The sequence below is a fragment of the Takifugu flavidus genome, chromosome 1, assembly GCF_003711565.1.
Source record: "Takifugu flavidus isolate HTHZ2018 chromosome 1, ASM371156v2, whole genome shotgun sequence".
Classification (NCBI taxonomy): Eukaryota; Metazoa; Chordata; class Actinopteri; order Tetraodontiformes; family Tetraodontidae; genus Takifugu; species Takifugu flavidus.
The window spans coordinates 24,357,850-24,385,615 of record NC_079520.1 but is presented as its reverse complement, the minus strand read 5'-3'; the positions used below and the strand labels follow the sequence as shown (position 1 = coordinate 24,385,615).

The window sequence follows — 27,766 nt, the reverse complement described above, 5'->3', positions numbered from 1 at the left end:
TCCCTCTCTCTGGGTTGATTCATTCATCCCCTGAAGCTGTCTTTGCTGCGGTGGGGTAGTTGTCTCACACCCAGTGTGTCGCAATAATCTTGATGTGCGCTGCAGCAGGCAGGAAGGAACAGGTGTGGCACCAGTGCATCAGGCTCCCATGCCTCAAAAACCCCTTCATAATTGTGCTCAGCTCAATTCCCACGTTAGCCTGTGACAGCCAGATGCGTTTGTGAGAAATTGCGTCACCCGCAGCCACCTGGTAGATTGATTTGATGCCTCTTTTGAACTACCCGTTGCTTTCTGGCTTTGTTCTTTCTTTGCTCTGTTCTTTACACAACCCGTAAGATGAAACAAGATACTCAGGGAACAACGAGTTAGTACGAACTCCACAAGAGGGAGAGCACACGGCTCTTTGCTGCAGAACCCCAAGCTTAAATCTAAGTATTTGCCCAGCTGTAAGCCTGTTTGCTTTCAACGTGGCACGCGTTAACTGCTAATGAATGGAGTAATTACAGCATCGTGATGCATGAGGTTTACGTGACGTGTGCCGCTGCCTCCTGGCAGGTCTACCTGACATCATGTGGGTGAAGGTTAATGGCTGCAGGAGGTTCAGGGAGTGAGGGATGAATTTATGTGTTTGAAGTGGTTAAAGGTCTGCCATGTGTGGGAGGCGCAGCGCTGCCAGGAGGCTCTGGTAGCGAGTGGATACTGTAGTAAACGATGAGTAAGCTGCTCTGGGTCCGCCTCCACATCCTCTTTACACATCCACACAAGCGCAAATCACTGCATGTGCAGACACCCTCGCGTCCGTTGTGTGTGGGGGGGGGGGGGGACGCCGAGCGGGGAAAATAAGAGACGCCAGCACGCCTTCTCCTCCAGCCGGGCGCCTGTCTGGGGATCTGTCCTCGTGCGTTCACTAGCACAGACGCCCGAACGATGCGAGACCGTCACCTGCAGTAGCGCGATCAGCCGTCTGAGACAGATCAGAGAAAGAGAGAGAGGGAGCGAGAGAGAGAGAGAGAGGCTGTCTCTGTGACATTGCACAAACGCTGATGAATCTAACGCAGACTTTTCTGTTCTTCCTCATTATTTTCCTCAGATCCTCCAACGCCTCGTGGATGGTGGACTGATCAGCTGAATGTCAGGTATAGTTGTTACACTCTATGTTTTCTGTCCGTCATGGAGGATGATGGAAATGCGGGAGGGTCGGATTTGATCAATAATTAATTGCATAAATTGGCACTTTGTGCTTCTGCTGTGAACGTTTTCTGATTTAACAAATGCCTGAACTACCGGCATATCGGCTCCTCCCGCGGATTTCATCCGCCTTGGCGCGCTCTCCTCACCTCAAGTGTTTATCAGCTCTTCCATTAATGGAGGAGCGGTGCCAGTTTGACAGGATTCTGGCTTCCCCCATCAGTTTAGAAAACGCAGCTGTTGGGATGTTTCTGCGCACGCAGACGCGCGCACATGCACACAAGTTTAAAGTTTAAGTAAGCAAGCATGGAGAGGGAAAAGAAACAGGCGTAGGCTGCAGGAGATGTCCTCATAAGGTTTGTCAAATTGAAATGATGTTCGTTGGCTGAGGGAGGGGACACACACACACACACACACGCGCACACACGCGCGTGCATGCTGCGGTCAGATGCTGCGGTATTAAAGGAGAGAGCCACCGCGCTGCAACCTTGAAGTCACAGGGGGATAAAATTGCCAGCTTGAAGTGGAATAAATTACAGGCGGAGGTTATAAATAGATTTACACACCCTGTTTTAACAGTTGGACCTGCGATGGAAGGGGAAATAGAAGTGTTGACCACTCTTCTCTGGATTTGTGGCATGTTCTCTGGGGTGGCTTTTTTTTTGTCTCGCCACTCAATCTGCCTCTCTTTTTCATCCGGTCGGTTTGCGCCTTCCGTTTAACGCAGAAGTCAGTTTGTTTGATCAGATTTGGTAATTGCGTCCCTGAACAAAGCAACGTGTGGCTTCCTCCCTGCTACAGGCTCTCACTGGTGATTTATTCCAAATGAAAACAAACAAGCGAGCTGCACGGTGACAGCAGCCCGCAACGAAGTCTGTGGAGCAGTTGAGGAAAGGCCGAACCGATCTTCGGTGAGCTCATTTCCGCGGGGCATTGATATTTTAGTGCAGGAACTTGCAATGTCCTGTGGAATCGCGCTTGTATGCAACCCTCAAAGTGCCTGCTGAAATATGTGTACAGCTGCAGGGAGGAAGTTTCGGAGAGAACAGCTAAGCATTTCCTGTCAAGGTGTGCTTGCACTTCCTCTGTTAAATGGTGTAGTATCCTGTAACTGAGAGACTGAGGTTCTGATTGCTTGGAGAGGTGGATTACTTGTTTTTAAGTACATTTTGTCATGAAAGAATTTGAGGGGCACTTAAGACTGAAGGTATCTGCATGCAGCCGACATGCTTTCATGGTTAAGACTGGCGGAGTGAATTAGTGGCCCCCCTTGGAGATTGGGAATGCCAAGGGTCCACGGTGAAAAACAAGCAACGTTGCCAAGCCGGTGTTTTTTTTTTTTGTCCTGTGATGCTCAATCCCGACAACCCCTTTCCATGTTGACGTTAAGTTACGTGGCCGGACCTTTCTCCAAAGGTTTTCAAAGCGATCCCCAGCTCTGCCGAGCCCCTGCACCTCCAGTGAATGAAGAGTGCCTTGCATCCTTCCTCGGGGCCACCAACAGATGCATCCTGCAGCTGCACGCTCCTTCCTGTCTGCACTCTGAGCCTTTTGTCAGCAGAAGGTTGCTACGGCGATGCGGGGACGCCGGATGAATTTAAATGGGGGCCGCTCTGAATGGAGCAGTGCTGGTATGTTGGCAGGCGGCTCCGATTTCCACGGCCTTTGATTCCCCACGGCGCAGCGACCAGCTGCTCTTGACTTGACTGACAGTGTGACAGAGAAACAAACAGGTGAACTGGAGCTGCCCTCTTTTTGGTTCATGTCGTGCAAGTTTAGCTTGTTTCATTGAAGCACATGAGCGGTTCGACGCTCCTCCGGCCCGACATGCAGCGTAAACAGCCCCTCTGATGAGTTGCCTTGATTGGATCTCAAGGAGGATGTTTACGGCTCAGGGCTATTTCTACTCAGGCCTCCGCCCCGACCGCCCGCCCTCTAAACCAGGCCCGTCCGAGCCGAAAATCAAAAGCCGAGCTCATATTTAGTGTTGTCGGGCACGTTTGCATCATGGTTTCGCAGCAGAGGTGACAGTCTGAAAGGTAAGGAGAGTTTTGGAGCGCTTGTGGTCGTTCTGTAGCAGCGTTAGCATCGTGCTTCCTTTGGAGGCTTCTGCAGGAAATCGCATTTAGCCTCATTTTCACATGTACCCTACGCTGGTAATACATTACGATATAATGAAATGATGAATATATAATCAGTGTTTTGTGGCCTTCGATTGAGCCACATGGGAACGTGCATATTATCTTGCATGACTGTGGGCGGCTAAAGGAAAGCTACTCATTAAATGTCCTTAAAATGACAGATGGAATTGGGTTTGTTATGTAAGTCTGACCTTACCCCGAGGAATGCTGGGACTGTTTTAGGAAGCCGACCCTCTTGTCCATCACAGCTCTATTTTGCAGAGAATCCACTCATTCATTTAGCGTTTGCAGGGAAGCGGCAAAGCGAAAGGTCTGACTTTGCTGGACGGTATCTGAACATTTACTCATTTCGGTCATTGTTTTCCTGCCCCATCCTTTGATGTCGTACAGTCAACGCTCGTCTTTGTGCAGCCTGTCCCTCTGAGACGGAGCTAAACTTTGTCCATCTGGCTGCCAGATGTGCCATTACTTACCGGATCCTATTTAACCAGACATCAGTTTTTTTTGTATGAGTCTCCAAAATCATATAGGAGATATGACGAGGGGGAGGAGAGCGTATCCCGAAAGCTCAGTCCTGCACTCCTGGCCAATACCAGGGAGCCGGGCATTTCAGCTTCCGCAAGGGGAGTTCCCCTGCAGACATAGGGGTGGGCACGGGAATCCAAAAGGAGCTCCAAAAGAGGACAGTTTTCTTTTTTGCGTGCGATGCCAAGTTCTCACACTCCTTCAGGATCATGTCGGAAAACAAACAGCAGAGAAAAGGCTCTCGGAGCTCGGACCGAGCCTCATCCCACACGTAAGATGTCAGCTTTCTTTAGCGGATTCCTCTGCCGCGGCGGGCTTTTGTTGTCTTTCCTGTGGTACAGAATTCACAAAATGATGGCAGCGGTCTTGCTTTTGGTGTGTGGTACTGCCAGAAATAGAATAGGGTAGCAGCAGCTTCCTTTTAGGGAACTTGGGTGGATATTCTGCCACTTTCCAATCTTCAGTGACTTGATAACATTTTTGTCACAGCTTTTAAAGTTTTCATTTCAAACCGCTCATTGACTTTTGAAGATAGAGAATGTTGGATTCTTTTAAGAATTACTCACCACTGAATCAAACGGTCGCTGAGTATGAGGTTGACATGCCCACTCAGCCCCAGACTCATTAAAGTGCAGAGCAGCACAAAGCCCCCTCATCGAGGGTGCTCTCTGAGCCGGAGATCTCACAGACGTGCGTGGAGATCAAACCAGATGACCCTGCTCTCCCTCAGCTCTCCCTCCTCAAACACAGTTGGTTAAGGTGGAATTGATCTTTACCTTTGTGGTGCCCTGGCTCTAAAGTCATATGATTTAAAATATAAATATCGTCATACTGGCGCGGCTTTACCAACGCTATCATTTAGCAGTTTTTTAAAAAAAACCTTGATGTTAATGATGTAATTATAAGTGCTGACTTGACCTCAGCAGCTGGAACTCTGCATTTTTCCCTCCCCTAAGAGACTCTGAAGCGTTCCTGTTGAACGGACAATATTTATGGTATAATTTATCGCAAAGCCCTAGCTGGCTGTTTGTCAGATATGAAAACATGTTTTGGCCATGGGAATTTTCCCGTATCCCATAAATTGCTCGATGACATTCATGCGCGAAAGGGAAACAATAGTTTGAGGAAAATTTGCTAATTTGATGCGAAGACTGAGGCATTTATATTTACATATCCTGTTAGTACCCTGGGTGTGAGGTTGCCACAGCGTCTGTTAGCCTAGCCTAGCGTGGATAGTGTGAAAGCTTGGTTCTTCAAAACCAAAGTGTTTCTACTAACACATTGTAGGCTCAGTAATTGAAACGTCAATCTGGCCTGTTTAATCAGTGGTAAAATCAGACATTATGCTGACTCGAGCTAAAGTCAAGTTTCCTGCGCCAACACGTTTGAATTTGACTGTTTTACCTACTAATTGTATTGAAAAGCATTTGCAGACAGCCTGCAGAGAGGGAGCATAGATATATAAAATCATTTAAAAAAATGTATTATTATACTCTTTACATGGTGGTGAACTGGGTGTAGATAATCCCAGTTTGAGTGACTTGATTAAAGATTACTTCTCCTGTCACTGCTAACCTGTATTGCAACTAGATAAAATCAATATAGCTATTAATGAAGGCTATATCAGCCTCTGGGAGATACCTGGTGGGCTGTGAAAGACCCCCCCCCCCCTTCCTGCCTCCCCTGAAGTCTCTCGTTGCTCTGTGGTCGTCTCCTGACCCAGGCTGGTAATCCTCCGTGATTCCTAATGGGAAATGAGATGCGCGGTTGGCTTTGTAGGAATTAACTCCCAGGTTTTCCTGCCGTTCTTGCTTATTTTCCGATTCTTTTCCACGCTTCTGCCACGCGCCGGCCACGTCCCTCTATCTTAGCCACACCATCACCGCTTTCCATCGGTCGAGAGCTCCGTGCAACGTAACTGTGTCTCATAAGCCAACAAAAAGCTCATTCCAGACAGGGAGAGTGGGCAGCGGCAGTCAGACGTTCCCCGTTTCATTATAATAAAAATCTCCCAACATGGATTTTGCCTGATATATTTTAGATTCCGGATTTTAACCCCTCGCCGTAGACCTGTGAGCGCGTCAGCGTCCGTGCTGCTTTGTTGTCTTCTCTTGTCTCCTGGTACTTTTCAAAACCAATGGATCGCTGAGATGAGCCAGATTCTGGATCACATATAAAGTACTTTTGTCTCTAGATTCCCTAAATAGTTCTTGTTGTTTCACACAGTTGTCTGAGATAAAAATAAAACGTTTTCAAGTGTCCCCAGGACAAATAGTCACACGCCTTCGAGCGGCGCCGCCTCCAGATACATTCCCCTCGTCTGCATGTGTGCGAGTGTGTTTGCTTCCTGTCTTTGAGCCCACAGCCATGTCGTTCACAGCTGTTTGTGGAGCATGGGTACAACTGCCAGCGCCGCACCACAGCCCGTTTCTGTAGCGTCCCCGCTCGAGAGCGTCCACGTCAACGGAATGGCCGACAGCAGGCAGTCTCTTAGCATGAGCCCCTTCCAGACGGTCAACATCCACAACAACAAGGCCAAGTCCATTATCACCAACAAAGTTGCACCTGTCGTCATCACGTAAGTCCCTCCCGGAATCCGCGTTCTGACAATTTGGTGTTAATCCTCTTTGATCACTACGGAGACACCCCGACCCCCCAAAACACGCCACAGCTGAAACGTTTGCCCCCATTATCATCTCATTTGTCAATCCAGGCTGGGCAAACACGAGCTGATAATTGAATTGACTGCCACCCAGAGCCGCTGTGCTGTCCTGTCTTCCAGGTATAACTGCAGACAAGAATTCCAGATCCACGATGACATCCTTAAGACCAACTACAAAGTGGGTCGGATATCGGACGCCATGCCTGAGCACTACCTCGTGCGGGTAAGGGCAAAGGGAGCTGCGAGAACTTGCAGCCGTCCCTTTCTTTTTTGTTTGCCAATTTCACATGACCTAATTGGCGAGGGGTGAAGGACATTGTCATGCGTAGTTTTATGATGTGGGGCAGCCATTGAAAGGAGGAATGTTGTCACCCCTCTATCAGCCCTTTGATCTGCTCCGTCACCTTTGCTCCGGCCATTCAGCTGACCCAGCTATTGATTTAGCAATAGTCCCCTTTAAATGGAAACCAAAACTTCCATAAAAAGGCCCCTTAAAATTGGACTCAGCCTAACAATGCTGCTGTTATGCCACTGCTGCGCCACGCCGTGGTCAAAAAGGGCACTGCAGGCACACCGATTCACAAGTCATCATTTTCCCTAAAGATATTACATAATAGCACATTTATTAATTTTGCTGTTACAAGACCTCAAACATGTTTGCGTGATTATCATTTTGCTTTTACCTCCGCGACTAGAAGCAGCCTTTAAATTTATAATGCATGTGACTGTTTGGTAGCATTAGCAGGAATCCAGTTATGAATAGGCTAATTGAATTAAAGTCATTAGTTATTCTTACAACCCAGCAGTTACAATGATAAATGTACTTTATTATGTACACTTACTGGCACCATGAAGCTTAAATTGGCTATCCTACCACAGGCTACTTATTTTGAAGGTCTCGGGAAAACAGTTCCAGACCAGATGTACACTAGCATTTGCTCGTTTGGGTCTTAAGGATTAAATAGCAGATTTACACATTTAAAAAGAGATGCTTGGGTCCATGGATGGATCTGATCACATTTCAGCAGTTCATCAAACTACATCAAATATTCAGGCTCATCCTGTAAATTGTGAGTACTTTAAGCACATTACATGAGAGTACCAGTGATTCAGTCTGAGTTTTATTTGCCAGTAAAACATTTTACAACTTCCCAAGCGCTTTTTTGATGCCAGCTTTAATAAAGGCTTCCCTGTAAACCGCAAATTTCCAGGGGGAGTACTTCATGGTCCAGGATGTGTACAGCAAAGCCGACGTTCTCAACACCTCCGGGAGCTGCGGAGCGCCCAACTTCCGTCAAGTCAAGGGTTCCTATCCTCTGTACGGAATGGGGCAGCCGAGCCTGAATGGCTTCAAACAGGTTCTCCAGTGGCTCCAAGCTCAAGGACACGAGGTCAGTGATACAGTCGTTCATCCGCACCTCTTAACAGACGGAACAGAGCTCGCATTAGCTGTTTAGACGCCGACAGGTCAGCCTTAATTCTCCCATCTAGGTTCCTGTCTGCTGCAGCTCAGCCGGCCGTCTTCCCAGCCATCTAGTCAGTAAATATTTGAGGAGTCAAGTGCTCGTCGGGGGTTGTGGCTGGATTCGTAGACCTGAGCAAACACAAACTTGTGGTCATGTGTTGCAGTGGAAACTGCATCTCCATGCTTACTGCAGCTAGAAGCTGACCCTAATTGAAATAAAATAGACAAAATTACATGTCCGGCCTCCCTAAACTCATTACTCATGAGCGTCTGGTCGTGTGACAACAGATAGTTTCCTGTAGAAATTAGTGCTTTTGCTAAGTTAGTTTGACGAATGCTTGTCTCGCAAACAGGAGGTTTTGTTCTTCTGCGTGAGGGAGGAGCCGGTGCTTTTCCTTCATAAGGACGGCGACTTTCTACCTTACACCCCGAGAAGGAAGGAAAACCTACACGAGAACCTTCACGGCCTCCAAAAGGAAGAGCTGAGGGAGGGCCTCGAGCTCACGATCAGAAAGGAGGTGAAGATTTGGACTCTTTGTCCTGGTTTAATATGGTTTCCAACGGTCCGATCCGCGTGCAGCAGCACAAACCGCCTCTGCTGGTTTTCCCCGCAGCTCCACGACTTTGCCAAGCTTAACGAAAACATTTTCTACGTCTACAACGACATCGAGTACTTCAAAGACGAGCCGCAGAGGATCTCCATCGCGTGCGAGGAGGACATCCATGTGACGGAGGAAGTCTACAAGCGGCCCATGTTCACCATGCCGGCCTACAGGTTGTTTACATAGTCCCTTTATTGGCCCTTCTCAGCCGCCATGTTGGATTACGTGCGGCTGCTTCGTGTAGATCATAGATCAGATTAGAAATGGTGCTTGTTTGTGCAAAAGCCGGCTGCTTTCTCACCAGAAACGGGACAGCGCTTTCCGTGCTGCAGTATCCTGCTTGCAGCCAGATCAGGGCCTCCGCCAGGGTTATTAAGCTGCTCTAGGGTGAGGGATGGATATCACTCCCGCTGGAGAACCTCTAATGTTTAATTATGCAATTGACTGTTTCAGACGGCGCTTAACGAGCCGCTGTTTTTCATCTCTCCCCCTCATCTCCTGCAGGCGATTATAAATGCTTACTTTAGCTCGTATGTGCATGTCAGGCAATATTGACACAGCGCAGGCACCGATTTATCTCCCAGTAACCCTCCTGTCGCCTCGCAGGTACTACAGATTACCATTGCCGGTGGAAGGAGCGCCGCTCGAAGAAGACTTTGACGCATTTGTTAACATGCTTCGGGTAAGCTGGGGTAAAAACGTCAATCACGCTTCCGGCCCGCCGTTTCGCGAGCCCTTTTTTGGTTGGGCTCTGCTTGACGGGCTCTTGTTTTGAAGTGTCATTAAAATTATTAATGCCTGGAATATTTGAGAGCATCTGGACTGTCTCACTGAGGGACAGAAGGAGCCTTCGCAGCTCTTTTTTTCCCCCTTTTCTGATCTGAATGTAGCCTTTTGGTTCTGTGTTTTAAATCCATTAAATGCTATGATTTAATAAAAAAAAACCCTGCAGTCTGTGCTCCCTCCATTTTCACTCATCCGATCATCCACTCTGTCTGCTTTCTGTCCTGCCCTTCAGTCACACAGGATGTACTTTTTATTTAAGTTTGTCCTTTTTTGGACTGGCTTGAAGCAGCCAGTCCACTTCCACGTGGTTTGGCTCCTTTTAAAAAAAAAAAAATGTTTGGATTGAAGCTCAGCTGCATCCTGCTTCTCTCCCTCCACTTCTCTTGATAAAAACCATCTTGCAGCGAGTCTGAATGATGCTAATTGGAGCTCATTTCCATTTTAATTCTGGGTTTTGCATTTCTCTTCCATTTGTTGTCTGTTTTTCAGGAGAGCGCCGGTTTGAATGTGGGCCACAGTGTTCCCCGGCGGCTGCCAGCGCTCCTCTTCAGCTGCCAGGTCGGCGTTGGCCGAACCAACCTCGGCATGATACTGGGCACACTGGTCATGAATCGCCTGCGGGGCGACACAGAGCCACAGCCCCAGTAAGTACTTGAGGAACACTTTATCTTCTCGTAGAGGCAAGTAGAGGCACATACGGCCCAACTGAACCCCCTAAATTAAAACCCCTGGATCAGCTGCTGTTTATTTTAATCTTTCAGTAATAATCTTCCATCTTTTTTAATGGTTTTTCATTTGCCCTCATACCTGGTTTACTGCATTTTACAGAGTTGAAAATACAACTCCAGAGCCCAAACCATTGTTCCAGCTCATCCAGAATTTAATCAACAAGTTGTCCAATGGACAACAGGTGATGGAAGAGGTAAACCAAATATAGTTCATTTGGGAAGAGGGGGGGGTCTTTATTAAAATACTTAATAATTCCACTGTATTAGCGAGTCCTTTCTTTCTCCTCTCTTACAGGTTGACCAAGCTATCCTCTTGTGTTCCGAGATGCACAACATTAAAGAAGCAATATACGAGAACAAGAGCAAACTGGAAGGGATCGGGGAAGATTATCAGATTCAGGTGCGTGGTACTGGGGACACAGGGTGGTGCTGTTTGTCAAATGATGGATCTTGAATGGAGGAGAATGAGCTGCAGCTGTAAATCTTTTTCTGTTTGTCTCTTAGGGAAGCAGCACCAAAGATTACTTCCTCAGTCGAACCATTCAGAGCTTGGAGCGCTATTTCTACTTGATTGTATTCAACGCCTACCTTCACGAACAGGTTTGTTTAACTTGCAGACGTCCTCTTTGTCCTAAAACCACACAAGCTGTTGAAAGGTTCTTAGAGTTTTGACCTTTGGATGTCTGCAGTACCCTCTTGCCTTCGCGTCCAGCTTCAGCCAGTGGATGTGCTGCCATCCATGGATCTACAGGCTACTGTCTTGCATGGACCTGTCGGAATTGTCGGCGCCGGCCGAACTGGTCACCAAAGGGGCCCGCGTCCTGGTGAGGAGATCTGCCATGATGTGCAGGACGCCAACGGCTCCTTCTTGTAACCTCATGCGTGTGCCCGCAGGTTGCTGATGAGTGTTTGGCTCCAGACGTGCTCAGCACCGTGAAGGAGATGAAGGCCATCAACTTCAGACGAGTGCCCAAGATGCCAGTTTATGGGATGGCTCAGCCAACATCTGAGGTTGATACCTTATTACAATTCTTAAAGAGCTTTCAGATAATGCGGCGTTTGTATGACTTGGCAGTGAGCAAGTTAAGGATTTTTTAACGCATAACAGGCCTCCACAATAACATTAAATTCCTTCAGTTGTGTATCAGTGCTTCACTTTTTATGACCATTGTGCTATATTGCAATGTATTAGATTATTGGGACACAGCGGGTAAGCTCCAGCTGCAGGCGAGGGGCATAGAAGTGTGTTGAAGTTTCTGATTATTATTCTGATCATAGGCTGCGAGAGCCGTTCTGGACCACCTAACCGACGAGAAGAGGAAGCATAGCCACATCTTATGGGTCAACCTGCAGGAAGAGCTGGTGCTGGAGGGAAATGGTCAAATTTTCTCACCAAGAGAGCCTTCCTGTTTGGATCAGCACATCGCTGTCCCGTCACCTGACCCTCTGTTAATAGAGGTACAGCGACGTTTGGCCTGGGTCCATGCAGTTAAGAAAAAAGCTCTTATATTTCTTTTCTGAACCCACAGAAACTAGAGACATCTCTGAAGGAGGAGATCCTAAGAGCCCAGAAGTGGCTCGAAGTGACGCTAGAACAAGAGAAACAGATGAAGATGTTTAAGAGCTGCCTGACGGTTCGGGAGATCTTCAATCAGCACTTAAGCTCCCACCAGGGTCTGGTCTACAAACGCATTCCTCTGGCAGACTGCAGCGCTCCCCGGGAGGAGGTAAAGATGCAAATATACTTAGGAACACTTGAAACTGCTTCAGGGGCACCAAGGAAGTCCTGTGCTCCCTCTAGTGGTTAAAAATGTTAACGCTCAGAACCAGGCGCAAGTTCTATTAACCGTGACTGTAACAAAGTAAAACGGCTAATTTAATGTTCTTTTTTTGGATCTATTTTGAAGTCGCATGCAGCAAAAAATGAATGGATGGAGAGGAAACAGTGCAATGACTTGTGATCTTGGTTGCAGGATTTTGATAAGCTCCTGGAGGCCATGAAGAGCGCCTTGGCCGAGGACTCTCGCTCGGCCTTCGTCTTCAACTGCTCCAACGGCAAAGGCAGGACCACAACGGCCATGGTTGTCGCTGTCCTCTCCCTCTGGCACTTCAACGTAAGACACAGCCTTGAGTGTTCTGCTCAGGATTTCACCCGATTGCCATAACGCCTGATGTGATGTAAAACCTGCAGGGTTTTCCGGAGTTTGCGGATGACGAGATTGTGAGTGTCCCTGATGCAAAGTACACGAAAGGAGAATTTGAGGTATGTTTAGCCATCATATAACAAATTGTTGTATCAATTACCCAAGTTTCCATAAATAGAAGCATTTAAAGGGTGATTTTCTTCATGGCTTTTGGGCTAAATAGCGAAACAAATGTGTTATGCATTTTTCTTTTAGTAAACAAGACTGAAGAAAGTAGTCAGAAAGGGTTTTAAACAGGCTTCAATCACAACAGAAGCCAAATTCTTTCTGCTTGGTGTTTTTTTCAATAGCTGTGACAGTAAATCAGGAGTTGGAACCTGCTGGTTGCCTTCTGTGCTGTAAACATGGAAACGGGGAGAGAGGCCACACTGTGCAGGCAAATAATACCACATGCCATTCACAGCGGGAGTTTCTGGGAGGAGCAGAAAGCTCACTGGCCTCCAACTCAGACTGTGAAGGATGCTTGATATTAACAGCGACGCCGCCTTGTTTTAAGTAACTTTCACCTTTGAGGGTGAATGTGGAAAGAAGGATTTATAGAGATAAGGGCAGAAACTATTAAATCTTCAAGAGCAGAAACTCTTTCTTTACTAAATTGTTTACTCATTTTAGCTGCTAAATCTTCAGCTAAATTAGAGTTTTATATCCCGGCTTTTGTAACGTGATTTTCGAAACAATATTTTCTGTACTTCATTATAACACAATAGAAAGAAAGATGTGGGCAGCAGGTAGTTCCGTGACCATGAAAAAAACTGTTTTCAAGCTTCTAAATGAGAATCCATCTCCATGATGGCCCCATGAAAACAATTATGTAGCATGCAGAAAAATTAAATTGAAGTTTCCAGTATTGTAAGCTCTAAAAATGTTGCAAGGACCAACATTCAGAGCACTTTGGAGCGTTAGAAAAGTCGAAATTCCTAGCAGCTGGTCGATGTGTGTCCTCTGAGGGAGATGCGAAGATGCCGCTGAAATCTCTAGATTACTAAAGCCTCTCTTCATTACATTGATGTAACATCCAAAGGGGTTAAAGACAAATTTTGAAGCTTCATTCTGAACTAAACGAACGTTGTCTCTGTTGCAGGTTGTGATGCAGCTGGTGCGTTTGCTCCCTGACGGCCACCGGATGAAGCGGGAGGTGGACATGGCTCTGGACTGTGTGAGCGAGACCATGACCCCCATGCACTACCACCTGAGGGAGATTATCATTTCTACATACAGACAGGTACGCCGCACCTCCCTAGACCGTTACCCTCCACCTCTCCACCGGAGGTGACCACCTGCAGCCATTCAAATGCACCTCTTATATTTTAAAGCCCAAAAACAAACCGCCCTGTTTGAAAGCAGACTGACACATACCTTTAAAATAAATAGCAGATGTCTGTAATGCTTATGTGTTTGCGTTCGTGGGGGAACAAATGTGACCCACCTTTTCGTGAGACATAAACAGCCGGTGGAGAGGAATACGGGTGCAGTTCTCCGTCCGTCTCATAGATGGCGACAAGAATACGTGCGGATGTTCTTCATGGATGAGCTTTGGATCACAGAGGAATGCTTCGCGCTGTATGTTGGGTTCTGGCTGCTCAAAGTGGAAAATGGCTTCGGCTCCAATATAAATTATGACTAAAGGTCAGTTAACCTCCAGCAGATGGAGGGGAAAAAAACAGATAAACAAATAATTAGTTATGAGAATATCACCCTTGACCTTTTGGAATATTATCTAATGTGTCGACCTTTGCACATCGCACTGGCACCTTTGGTCCAAATACTAATAAATAGAATCTTTAATCATCTGGTCTATTTGTAGTTAAACATGTATCAACCTGATTTGATTTCTTTTTGGGTTGGTGTTGGAAATCCAGGCACACAGATATAAAGAGGATGGCTTTTGCTCCATAAAAGATGAGATAAAAATAAATGTGTTGCTGGATACAGAGATATTCCTTAACAAGTAAGGCAGTGGGGGCTTCAAAAGACATACATACATATGGTATATGGGTTTCCCCTGATGCCGTGGCCTCTGCAGGAGCACAGCTCTGTTTAAGCCATTTGTAATGCAGACTGTACTCATTTGTGCCTCCGTGCACCCACGGCCAGTCTCAGCACTTTGGAGTCACCCGGTCCTGTCTCCCTCCTATCAAAGGGTCCCATTGTTCTATATGGAACTTGTCTTTTCCCTATATTCTCTCTCTCTCCCTCGCTCTCTCTGTCACTGCGTGATGCCTGACTCGAGGATAAAAAAGCTCAGGTCGAGTGTGAATGAGAAATCGCATATTCCCCAGTATTTTCAAAAGTTTATTTTCTGTCGTTTGACCCAGTGGGTCAGTTGAGTTTCTGTCTTTTTGTCGTGCGATGGCATCTGGAGAAGCTGCCTTCTTCATCACTTCAGTAATTTCATCACCTCAGCTTTGCCAAACGTTTTGAGAAAAGAAATGCACTCGTTTTAACATCTTTGTGAGCTTGTGAGCATCGTCCACACTTTACAAATTGATGTGGCGGTGTGAATTCTCTCCAGGTATTAGTTTCCTTTCATTTTCAGTGCGGTTTCTCCAGACGTCCACTGATATTTCACTCGCGCTCGTGGTGTTACAAGTGGAATTCCTCATTCAGGACATAAATGCTGTCATAATGCCGGTAGATTAACCCTGCTCTAGCAGACCCTGCTCTAGCAGACCTCAGGTTGGCACTGTGTTCCTGTATCAGCCTTTCGTTTCCTGTTTGAACCAGGTGATAAACAGTGCCAGATGTTGCTAGAACCCAGCAGGCAGACATTTCACCCCCACTCTTTCACTCTCTCTCTCTCGCTCTCTCTCGCTCTCACTTTCTCCTTATAGCCATTTCCCCTCCAAGGCACCATTTTCCCTTTGTGATAGTGGTTGGAAAATAGAGAAGAAATATCTCCAAACCAATCTAATGGTGCACTTCCATTGTGAATCCAGTCTGGTGAAGAAAGAAAAAAATGTATTACCAGTACTCGTACACATCCTGAAGAGCATCCTCCTTCTCACTCGCCCTGCAAATCAGGACTTATCCCACATCTGGCAAATCACACATGCAGCCCACGTCAGGAGGGTCTCCATGTCAGATTACATCAGAGTTATTCAGAGATTACAAAAACCCACTTACTTGACCTCGCTCAGCCAAACCTCAGCGGTTCTTTCACTAAACAGTGTTAGAGGCTTTTGCATCTCGTTTAATCTCTCTAGCTGGGATCCACTTTGTTGGCTCCTGTCTGCCCTGGTCCATTAGCTGTAGTGGGCCCTCGAGACCTCTAAGCTGATAAGTGTATAGCCGCCTGTGTTTTGTCCCATCCAGAACTGCTCATTTAGGGCCGCTGCCTACCACTCAGCCCCTCAGGTGTTTATTTTAACCAAAAAAAAAGCATGATATCTCACTCTGATGCTTTTTTCCTTGATGCTTATTGGCATGTGCTTTTAAAAAAATGGAAAACTTTACACCGGTGAGGTGAGAAAAGTGAATGAGCAGCAAAGCACGCTGCGTGCACGTCTCCAAAGAAAGGCCCTCATGGCTTGGACGGGGCAGTGGAAAAATATTTTCAGAAAGGGGAGAATGCAGGCAGGTTTTAGGTAGTGAACGTCTTTAGGAGAGGAAGAAGAGGAGAGCAGGCTTGGGCCCAAGTGTTCTGTGTTTCTTAGAGGTTGAGGGGACCACCGCAGCACTGACAGCTAGATGAATCATGCTGAGGAGTGAAAAAAAAGGGATCAGATTGAACGAAAACGAGGAGTTGGAGTGGGAAAGAAAGGAACAAACCAGTGGGGACTTCTATTTGTAAGTCTTTGACCACATTAATATGGAGAATGCGCAAAGCAAATGCTTTCTTCCCATGTTTTTGGGATCCCGTCCACACATTTCTCACTTGGCTCAAGTGCCTTTGTGTTACGTTTTCTCCTATTAGCCTCAGTGGGTCAGTTAAAGGGGGGGTCAGTCCCGGCCAAAGGCAATATTGGCTGTGAAATAATCCCACCCTTAATCAGAGGCAGGTTCTTTTTCTTACCCACACTTCATGTTTACTCACAGCTCCTGAAATGAGGCAGGTCTTCAGAGCAAAGTGGGAGAGCTGCAGGTGTTTTTTTTACATTTCCAGACATTCAGATGCTAATGCCAATAGCGGTATTCACTGCTGCCGCCCACGAAATGACTTCTTACGACCTGAATCCCACCTGAGCAGGTGCAGCTAGACAAACATCTGGGCATGGATACAACTGAGTCTCTGTGCTTAATGAGTTCGTGCAGTTGGGAGTTAGGATCTATATGCACGCGTTTGTTGGTGCAGCCGAAGACGGGAGGCAGCTGCGGCGAGTCGGGAGCTCATTTAGGGAGTTTCCACAGCTGTAAAAAGACTTCAAAAATGATACTCTCAATATATCAAAATAAGAGCATTTAATGTGTCTCTTGCTGTCTAATTGGCAATGACTGATGAGAGAAGTCATGATCTGATCATGATGGATGCTTTTCCTGTCACTCAAAGACGATGTGCCTTAATTAGAAACTGTTGGTTTGGTTGGATGTGGGCTGCAGCTGTCAGACCGACACATGCAGATCCATATTTCCTAATGTGCAGCCATCGAGATGGATATGGATCTGTTTTCCCAGTTTCCAACTCTTTGTCAGGGGAAAGCAGAATGTGTAAAGAACTAATCAGCAAAAATCTCATTCAGTGTGTTATCAGGGATTTATAGCTCTTTTCGACTGCTTCAAAACCCCTAATTGAGAATCACTGTCAGCCAATACACATTTTCCCACCTGCTGTTATTGTTCTTTGCACAGTCAAGCAAATTTAGATACAATAAGACAGTGGGCTACCCATACATCTCAGTAAAAAACAACCCTACCCTCCATCTATAGAGGTCTTTTTTTAAGAAAATATAAAATATACCTCTTCTAAGCAGTGTAAGATGCATTCTGGGTAACCTGGACAGCTCATATTCATTAAGAAGTCACAGGATAATGAGGACATGTGTGTTTCTAATGTGGAAATGCAAAGGAAGGAATTTCCAATCAGAGGGGCTTATGTTGCTGGAGGGAAAATGTAAGCATGGGTGGAAATCGTATTCAACACCCAGGACCTTGAAGGATAATTCAAAAAGGTTTTCTTGTCCTTCGTAATTAGTGTATGCAATTGCTTTTCATCGCTGACTGAGGCTATTGTAGTCATCGAAAAAATGTTGTGTGTGTCTTTAAAAAAATTCCCTAATGGGGATGAAGCACTTGTGCTCCCTTTGCATCCTGCCTGCTTTAGAAATCATTATTTCCTCCTGCTAGTCTGTCCCCTTATACCCCAAATAACTGAACCGCCCCAGCCTGCCCTTTGCCCCGACCTTCCTCACGCCCTCTACCCCCTGTCCAACCGCAGGCCCCAGGACTACGCTTCAGACTTTAACACTACATAGAAGAGCCGCCATTTCCTGCCCTCTCACAGTAAAGCTGTCAGAGCCCCGGGCAGCCAGACCAGTTAAAAAAAACCTACCGTGCATGAGTGATGAAGCGTGCATGCAGTAGCTGCGGACATACTGTCTGAAAGATCCCACTAAGCCCCAAACCATTTTTTAATTTAAGATTTCACACTAACTAAACACTGGCACTGAATACATGCCTACAGGAAGAAAGGTCCGACAGGGCGGTTGCTTAAATGCCGACCATGTGGAATATATGTATATCTATATGCGGAGCGACAGATGATCCCCGTGTTAACGCGAAAGCTCAAAGTGCCAGCGACTCACACATGCTGCAAGGAACATTCAGACCTGCCGGGTCAAACTGGTGTTTCTTTCCCAGAAGGGACATGAAACATCTGCTTCCTGCATTCAATTCTGTTAAAATTGCCATTAGAATCCCACTGATTTGGATGCCAGGGATAATAGTATGCAAATGAAAGGTAAGATTGGCTCACAAGATAGAGAGAGTGATGTAAAGAAGAGTCCAGGTTGAAAAATCTTGTGTTGAATATCCACAAAGAGGTGCATTTTGTGCATTTTAACTGCAAAAAAGATCAGTTAGACACTAAGATAAACCTTACACCCTTCCATTGGAGTATCAAGAACAGAACAGCTGTAATATTTGGGGCGGAGCTTGACAGATGTTATATCTGTAAATTGGAACAAGAAGGGGCTGGATCCAGAAAGGAGGTTCGGCACTGCTTGTGCTAAAATCAAAGGGTGGTGCTGTCTCTGGGGGTTTCTTTCGACATCTGCATCTCAGGTTTGGGTTTGAGTTCCAAAAATATCTGTTGTGCTCTTGGCAATTGGTCACGGCTTTACGGCTTTTAAAAAAAAAATCAAGACAGTTGTGGATTAGGTGCCGCCAGACTTCTTTAAAAACCACCTTCAGAATGGGGTTTTAGACCTGCATTGTCAGATATCACACAAGCAGTATCGTGCCCCTTTAAAGAAATGTTTCTAATTACCCATCACCATTACTACAAAGTCTCCGCAGGCTATAAAATATCAAATATCTGCCTTGCTCTAGCATGCAGACCTGTCATTTTATGGCTCCTCTGCTGAGTTTGCAAGAAAAAGATATTTGATAGCTCAATAAATGATTGATTTGCAGTGGGAGTGTCTATGAGGTCTGTTGCCAGACATGTGCACATTGAGAATGTACCATAAAGCATGTGGTTAAAGTGGGCAGATATTCCAGTCTCAGTGTAGGCTAAGTTGATGAGCACTGTCTCCCCCTGTGGCTTTGTGAATTTCTCCTCTCCAGACATGTGACGCAGTTCATTTTCACCAGAAAAGGCTAAATTCTCACAAAAAAATGTCAAATGCCTGTTTAGCACTGATTACATACTCAATGGTAACAATAGAAAAGAAAACCAGCTAAATTACAAACTGCCTCACATCAGACACAGGAAAAAAGGGGTGTGAACCCATTAAAAGTTAATCGAATCAAATCAAATAAATCTTTATTTATATAGCGTCTTATACAATCAAAATTGTTTCAAGGCGCTTTCCAGAATCCCAGGGCCTAACCCCAGAAAGCAACAGTGGCAAGGAAATACTCCCCTTTAACAGGAAGAAACCTTGAGCAGGACCAGGCTCATGTAGGGGGACCCTCCTGCTGATGGGGGGCTGGGTAAGAGAGGAGAGGAGAGGAGAGGAGAGGAGAGGAGAGGAGAGGAGAGAGAGGAGAGGAGAGGAGAGGAGAGGAGAGGAGAGAGAGGAGAGGAGAGGCACAGAGCACAGAAACCACACAAAAATACACTATACAGCGGGTCAGCGGGGCCGGAGGTCATTATGCAGCTCCGAAGGCGGCGATACCTGTAAATGAATAGGGGGGCAGGGAGCTGGTTCCATAGCAGGGGGGCCTGGTAGCTAAATGCTCGGCCCCCCATTCTACTCCTAGAAACTCTGGGAACCACTAGTAGACCAGCATTCTGAGAGCGGAGCGGTCTATTGGGCTGATAAGGTGTCACTAGCTCCTCCAGGTAGGATGGAACTAGGCCTCTGAGGACCTTGTAGGTCAAAAGAAGGGTTTTAATAATTATTCTAAATTTAACGGGCAGCCAATGAAGAGACGCCAGTACAGGAGGTATGTGATCTCTCAAATATAATGATAATCATCATGATGTGTCTCTACCTCAAGGCCTGGACTCCACATTTAGCCGCCTCAACAGTCAGAATCTTCTCAGCACTGTATCACATAACTACAACTCCCACAACGCACTGCAAAATGGCAAACACCTAATCACACAGCTTATATTTACCTGAGTTCCTTGCACGCTTTTACCTGCTTTAAAGGTTGTATCAGCGAATCTGTGCGGAAAAACAACATAGAACAAATCTGAACCACCTGGCTCCTCCCCTTTACCAGTCTGAAACGTGATTGTTGCTGAACCCCAATATTGATCTGTGATTGGTTGGAACTCTTTAATGTGGCTTGGGAAGCAGGTCGTTGGCAGCAGTTTGCGACAGTTGGACTACAGTGAAATAAAGAATAGCAAATCATTCTCGATGGCATTTCAACCAAGTGGGCTCACGATGCCTAAAAATGAAATAGTTCCTGTAATCAAGCTTTTCTGAAACAGCCGGTTTGATGGTCGACCGTCTGTAAAGTGAATTTTTGAGTGTTTTTAAAAACCGTTTAGGACATGAAGTAAAAAGGGCATCCATCACCTTCGCTTCAATGGCGTTCCTGCCACTGGGTCCTTAATGAAGCCTCCTGAAATTCAGCATTTACACTTGACTTTGACTTGCCTGTACATAGAGTCATGTGTAGGGTGCCTGTCCACCCCAGACAGGTTGGGGTTTGGTTTAGGATTTGAGTGGGAGGTGTTCTTCTCAGAATCCCATGAATGGCTGCTTGTGTGAACCTGAGGAGGAAGGGCCAACACAGGTTGGCCTTTTTACCTCCGCGGACACGTCAGCTGCTAATTGTCTCCATATGTCAAGCAGATGGACGTCTCAGTTTGGTCGTCACCCGTGCGCACACACAGAAACGGTTGGCTCATCTTCCACCATTCTTTAATTCAATTGAGGAAAAGAAGTTTATGATATAAAGTTGCTTCGGAAAAATACCTGCATCCTCTTGAAATGGTATTTATTCCCTGTCTTTCTTAAAAACTGTCCTTTTGCTGTTCAGAGCTAAAAAAAAAAAAAAAGCGGTTTCAGCGCTTATACTCCATTAATGCTTTCCAGACCAACATCAAGATAAGCACTGACATTCAATGATTGCTCGCCTAATCTTCCACTCTGAGATGTGCAATCAATTTCAAACCTTTTAGTTTTTTACCTGTGTGTCTCTCGATTGGATGTAATACATGCGTGAATCCGTAAGGGATCAGAATCTTAAGAACCCTGATTGTGCGACTGAGGGTCGGTCATTGCTAGAATCATGCTGTCAGTAGCTCCGGTTCCCTTGGACTCCTGCACAGCCTCCTTTTACCTAATGCATTGTCGCGCAGCATCCCTGTCTACACAGGACATGAGGTCTGTCAGCATGTCTCATATTTGCTGGTGTTTGTCTTTAATACGCCTCCACCTGCAGGCTGCAGGCTGTGACGCTCATCCTGGGATTATTTGGAATGTTTGCCTGACCCTTGTCTGCTTTGTTGGAATTAAAACACAGTAGCGGTTGTCTGGAGTAACCCTCGGTTGCTCAGAAACGGACAGAGATGACTTTTATTGCCGCTGCACATCGGTTTCTGCCTCTTGGGCCAGTCGTTCTCTCCCCGGTCTATGTTGGTAGATAAATTCCGTAAGGTTGAGTGACTCAGTTTGGTGCCTTCGAGGTGTCATTTCAAAAATCTAAAGGTTGGCAAGAGTGTAGAAAATGTTTAACTTGGCAATAAAGTTCTTCTTCCTTCTTCCTTTCCTAAACAGCTGGGTTCCAGGCCCTGGAGCTCCTGGCTGCTGTTATCCCCCCCCCCCTTTTTTTTTTTAAATTTCTCGCCCTGCAAAAAGTGTTTTATCATTTATGTGCACGTGAATCGTCACCAATGACCTGCTAGAATGGCTGCGGCGAGCTATGCGAGGCATGCAGGGGTAGCTTTTGCCCTAAATTGGTTCTGAGGAGAAGCAAGTGATGTTTTTACAGTCCCGTATTCAACCCAAAGCTGCCACCGCTGTCACTGGCCGCGGCTCCGTGTTGTTTTTATTTCCGCCATCCGCTCGCTTTTGCATTGTCCATGGCGTGCTCGCTAACCAGCATTCCTGCAGCTGGTATGCGGCCCTGCTTCCCGCGCGAGGAATTCAAGAGATTAAGGTTTTCATCATCGTCAAACACGTCTGAGCTGTGGCCCGAGTAAAGGCGTTCGTCTGCGATATCTAATGAGGACGGAGCACACGCCGCGCCTTGTTCGCGCACGCCGAGTGCGACGAGACGTCGGACGAGACGCCACCTCGAAATAACGGCGTCGGAAAATGGTTCTCCCTGCACAAACGGAAGAGATTTCGAAAGCAAATGTACATTTTTAAAAAAGCAGCTGTTTCAAAGTTGCAGAATCTGACTTCGAGATTAGATTTTTCAAGGTTACCGAACAGTTTTACAATTTCTTCATCCCTTTTTCTTTTTCGGGCCCCCGCCAGCCTGGATAGAGCGATGGCGGCGACTGAGTTAGCAGATTTCTGATTTGGGAATTATATAATCCCGGTCTGAGCATGTGCGTCCTGCTACATGTGCAGGCTGCGTGCGTTTCTAGCCGAGTATTTGGCCGCGGCTTGTGCAATGAAATCTGCCGTGCGCTGGCACTGGTGAGCAATCCTGAAAGCACCCCGGGGTAACAGGGCGCACAGGGTGATCAGGCTCAACGGCGTTCACCTCTGTGGCCTATTTCAACCACGAACGTTTAGGGAATGTGCGTGTGCTTTCTTTTTTCCCTCTCTGTTCAGGGTGGGGGTCGCCGGGCAGCAGGCAGCGCCGTTGTTTTCCTCGGTGTCTGCTTCTCTCGGCTGCAGATGCTTGGAAAACTGGGATCTAAGTACAGCTTTTTGGGAATGGACAGGAAACCCCAATCATTCTCTCTCACAGTCTGTTGCGTCATTCCGCTGTGGAATGATGGTATTATTGCATGCTGTGCACATTTCAAATTACCCCGAGTCCTCACCCACATACTTGGAAAATTTCATTATTCTCTGCAACCCCCACAGTGTTTTTTTGTGAGAATCTTCTCGTCTTTACCTCTGTTTTGTCCATTAGGGGCTCCAACTGTTGCCGAGATGAGTGCATTATCAGACGCAACTGTAAAATCCAACGTGTTTTTTTCTGACAATACAAGTGCTAACCAAGCCGGAAATAAAAAAAAAAATAAAAAAAAACACGACCAGGAGCAGTCAGATTCTCATTACGTGCAGGTGTCAGAACGGGTGACAGCTCATTAAATCCCTCCACGCTGACTCGAGTTGTTACTTTCCTTTAACCCTGATTGCGATGCAGGAGAGTCCAGCCCACATCTTCCACTTTTCCAATACAGCTGGATGGCAGACCTTTCCGCTTCACACAACCCTCAAGGCCTTTCGCAGTCAGAGGATGAAAAAAACCCACCTTGACAGCATCCTTCCACACTTCTGAAAGCCCGTCTGCGTGAATCTCAACCTGTAACTGACCATTTCCAACTTTGCGGAGTGTCAAGAAGAATTCAAAAGTGCTATTTCCCAGCTGCTTTGTTGCTAAGTTGCATTTCCCAGGTTACCGAAGGGAGACGGGTTTATGTGGACCTCCCCCCTCCCCCCTTTTACCTTCTGGTTTTCTGAGTCCCGTGCCATCGTCTTGTCTTGAAAAACAATCAGGGAAAAGACTCGAGCATCTCATGCTGGAGTATAACTCTTCCGCTGCTATGCTGGCCTCAGGAATTTGGCTAAAGAGTTAAAATCATTCTGTAATTATATTGAAAATGTAGAATAAGAGCGCAGGGTTGATTATTCCCCAGGGTTAAAGGGTATTTAGACGCTGAGGGAGTAAACAGCTGTTGTCAATACGTGTACCGTGGATGACATTTAGACTGAATGAGAGCTTGAGGAATGCCTTAACAACAGCTGCTGCCGTGTTTCCAAACTGCTATCTGCTCCTACTCTTCATTTAGACAGAAAATGGGACTGATGATGGCCGCGGAGCGCGGGCCCTTGTCATTCCTGTCACGCTCAGATTGAAAGTTGCCAAGCTGAGATGTAATTAGCCGTGCTGTACATTTGCCTAGCGCCAACCTAAGCAGCGTCCTTGTGCCTGGATCGCACGGCATTTGAAGGCCTTTTAAAGCCGAGCACGTGGCTGGTTCTTTTATGAAAGCTGGGTGCAGGCGGGAAGGGGTGGGAATGATGTAATTAAGTCTGAGAGGTGACAAAAACAGGAGCCGAGTGAACGTGGAACAGTACATTTTTCTCCTCGAGGCCTCACTATCTCAAAGTGAGGATTTCGGACCTCCGTTGTTGCGCGCCGAACATAAAATGTGAGGCTTTAGTTCATTCAACGTGCCACGCAGCTTCTAGTGCAAGCCGTTGTGATTTTCCGGCTTGGTAAAGATGATTCAGATGGTCCAGAACCAACCGAAGCAGGCCCAGGCCACCCCCAGCTGCTCACATTAGGTTCAAGTCACTTATGCTGAGCGGCAGAGTAGCAGCTGGATCTGCTCTCTCTTACTTACTCGAACCCATTCCACCCATTGTCCAGTGGGGCCACGCTCTTCCTTCAAAAAGCCCTTGAAGACGCAGCTCTTCTGATGGCACCTGCTCTCCCAACAGCACTTACCTTTCTCCTCCTGTCTCTCTAGGCACCTCCACTCTCCTGTTTTTATCTCTCTTCACTCCCTCTTTATAGCTCTACACTTGGTTGGTAGTAGCACTTGTACTGGGTATTTTAGAGCTGTAAGACAATATTTTGTTCTCATACGTCTCACTTGTGCGGTAGCTGGATCACGTCGCTCCTAAATGACTTAAATGTTAATGTTTCACACTGGATGTATTTATTGTTGACATTTCATAACCGACTAACTAAATCCACCAAGATGCTACTGACTGGTTTCAGCCATGATTTTTTGCCTCCCGTACACTCAAATGTTTTTGTGTTGCTTTTCTAGATTAAAAGCGCTAAGACGGAGAAAGAGAGCCAGCCGCTGCTGTTGAACAGCCTCCAGTATCTGGAGCGTTACATCTATCTCATCCTCTTCAACACATATCTCCATCTAGAGAAGAAAAACTCCTGGCAGCGCTCTTTCACACTCTGGATGGAACAGGTACGGGATTGGCATCCATGCTTTTCTTCTTCTTAACTCCCTTTTGATATACGTTCTGTTGCTGACTCTGGCTAAACAGATGGAAAACACTCAGTACACAACCTTTTTTTGTCTCTTTTTCAACTTCGAGTCAGTACCCAGATGAATTACTTGTTGAAATGATCAAATAGTGTTTTAGAAGCTTTTGTTTCCTCTCCTCGATTACATTTCTCCCAGATTCAAATAGCCACACAGTCCCTTGCATTTACTGCAACTCTTCTCATTTACTGAGTTGATCTAATTGAGGTTGGTTGCCGTTTGCTTATTACTGCCTGTAGCAAAGAGAGAGAGAGATGCCTTTTCTCTCTCGCCTTATCTTTTTTGCTTTTCATCCCACTTTGTAGACAGTGGCAAAGGCTAAAGGATAATTCCATCACTTTTTTCTGTTGGTCCTTCCCCCTCTCATTAACTGCTGGTTGCGAACCCCCCCTTTATGTCTTTTTCTCTTTTTTGCAAGAATCCAACCGCAGCATTGTTTTCTGTGTTTTTACTGCGATTTCTATTTCTGCGATCAACCACAAAAACAAAGGAAAAACAATCGCTTTTCTCCGCAAAAAGTGTCGTATCGGCTAAAACAAACCCTCTAGAGCAGAAAGACAGACGGACAAAAGGGTTACTGATGTCCACTGCTCTGCATTTGTCATTAAAACCCCAATGCAATGTGTCAGTGTCTTGGCAGCCACTCCGGTTCTGCACACTGTGAACCGGTTACCTGAGTTTCATGTGGATTTTTCTCCAGGAATTTACAAGCTGGTTCTGGTTCTATTGTGGCCTGGTTCTTTACGCATTGAACTTCATAATGTGTCGGCCCTGTGTTTTTGTTGCCGCATTAATCGCTTGGCCAGCTGTGCCCCTACAGTAAAGTGGAGAATTTATGTGCATTCCAAACAAATGAGTAGTCTGTAAGTGGCACCCAACACACACAGACACTGAAATTACAGGTATGTTGCAATATGCAGTTAAAACAAAACAACAAATAAGCAGTTTAACAGGTTGGCTAAGCATATTTAGTGTGATCACTTAAAGCTACAGCTTCCACTGTTTTTATTAAACAGCTTTAAAGGTTGTATAAAGTTTATACATGTATAAATTCTGATTTCAATGCATTTAAAAAAAAAAAGAGAGATCTAATGATGAAGCCTTTTTGTAAATCTTCATAGATATAACATCAGCCATGTCATAAACAGGACAGTGAAGTGCTTCAGACATTTAGACTCAAAGGTAAAGTTCTGAAATTCTTGTTTTTGTTAAAGGAGATGTTTTCACCTTGGATTAAATGCATTCCAAAGAATCCAATTTAAGAGATCATCTCTTGGGAAAATAGAGAAAGTACCAAAGTGTGTGCTTGATGTGGGTTTGAAAGCTTCATTCACTGGTAGTCTACACCATCCGTAAACACATTCCTCTGCTACAAGAACCCGTGTGGCCATTAAATGCATCCTAGTATTGGATTATAACACTGAAGACGCAGAGCTGATTCAGCTAGTGATACAAAGGTCATTGCTTTGATCTTGCACCCCTCTGGTCCTTGAGGTATGTTATGCTCTCATCTGAATCCTTCCATCCGAACACAGTTTCCCACACTCTCTCAGACATATTATTTGCTATTATTTGTCCATTTAGGGGCTTCAGTTAAAGTCACCACAGTTTGCAACACTGTATCACAGCAATGGTTCATTTAAGAGGCTCATTCTGCACGGGAAATGCTACCACTTGGTACCAAAAGTGAGTTGATTTTTTTTCTTAAATCGCTGCAGATAAAAAGAACGCCTTTGATTGACCCAGATATGAAAGATATTTACAAACATGTAGAGCGAATCTGATCTCGTGGTCACAGGAATTGTGTGGGGAGGCAAAGCAATTCTGAGGTCAGACTGCATTGTCTGAAACTCAGGGTAAGGTTATTTTGCCATGAACCTGCAAATTATCCTCTGTTGAAGCCTGGAGAAAACAGGCCAAAATGTTGAAAAATCACTGAATTAAACGTCGAAATGTGAAAAAGAAGCCCGGAGTATGAAAATCAAAAGGAGTATCGTCAGAGGAGTGAAGACCGTTTTCGGGAGGAACATGCATGCGTCATCGCTAGGACATGAAACATCGCAGCTACTGTGGCCTTTTCTTTGACGTTCCCCAAAGGCTGTTTTACGCAGACTAGCTTGAAAAACACAAATAAAGCCGCCTGTGTTGACAGGAAGAAGCTATTAGCGACTCTGCGGAGGCACAAAGTGAAGATCTTTTTTCCTTTGGAGGCAAAATCTCCGACTGTTACACCGCACCTGCCGGGAGTAAATCTTTGATTAAAACCGGTCAGCCTGGGCGGCGGATCGCTGCCATGGCAACCGCTCCCCCGGTGCTGGTGTTTGGTTTCGGTATAATCTTAAGGGAAGTGTCAGCTGATTGATTTGTGACTTTATAGGCTTCACAGAAGACAAAACAGAGACGGGACACAGCAGGCTGAGCAAACACCCGCACAGGCAGACAATTTCCTTCTTTATTTGTTTGTTCTGTTTCACTGTTCTACTAGATGTCCAATCCAGGCGGCATAGCTGACTTTCTCCTTATTACATGTACAACTATCCAAAAAAAACAAAACAATAGGTTTAAAAGTTTCATTTTTATTCTATTGAACCACCTCATTATTTCTGGGACTTTTAGAAGTCGGAAAATCTTTGACACAGAGGATCTTCCGGGAATGCTATGGGACTCTCCTGCACACCATTTCCACGCCCCGTGCCAGCACTCTCAGG

The 27,766-nt window shown here is 46.0% G+C and overlaps 1 protein-coding gene across 4 annotated transcripts in view; it reads left to right on the top strand.

Moving 5' to 3' along the window:
- The window catches only part of pald1a (phosphatase domain containing paladin 1a), a 33,963-nt gene that overhangs the window by 1,932 nt on the left and 4,265 nt on the right, over positions 1-27,766 (top strand). Inside the window, exons 2-20 of one of the 4 annotated variants that reach the window (XM_057025755.1) lie at positions 1,091-1,136; positions 6,235-6,432; positions 6,637-6,739; positions 7,728-7,907; positions 8,335-8,499; positions 8,596-8,756; positions 9,190-9,265; positions 9,859-10,013; positions 10,198-10,291; positions 10,393-10,497; positions 10,602-10,697; positions 10,787-10,921; positions 10,992-11,108; positions 11,376-11,555; positions 11,627-11,824; positions 12,071-12,211; positions 12,289-12,360; positions 13,383-13,523; positions 24,825-24,980. In XM_057025755.1, the coding sequence (XP_056881735.1) occupies positions 6,248-6,432; positions 6,637-6,739; positions 7,728-7,907; positions 8,335-8,499; positions 8,596-8,756; positions 9,190-9,265; positions 9,859-10,013; positions 10,198-10,291; positions 10,393-10,497; positions 10,602-10,697; positions 10,787-10,921; positions 10,992-11,108; positions 11,376-11,555; positions 11,627-11,824; positions 12,071-12,211; positions 12,289-12,360; positions 13,383-13,523; positions 24,825-24,980 (2,460 nt within the window). In that variant the 5' untranslated portion in view covers positions 1,091-1,136; positions 6,235-6,247. Of the gene's footprint in view, positions 1-805; positions 1,137-1,741; positions 3,228-3,294; positions 4,126-6,234; positions 6,433-6,636; positions 6,740-7,727; positions 7,908-8,334; positions 8,500-8,595; positions 8,757-9,189; positions 9,266-9,858; positions 10,014-10,197; positions 10,292-10,392; positions 10,498-10,601; positions 10,698-10,786; positions 10,922-10,991; positions 11,109-11,375; positions 11,556-11,626; positions 11,825-12,070; positions 12,212-12,288; positions 12,361-13,382; positions 13,524-24,824; positions 24,981-27,766 lie in introns of those variants that run through there. The other 3 variants (XM_057025745.1, XM_057025764.1, XM_057025736.1) reach the window with 3 other exon arrangements.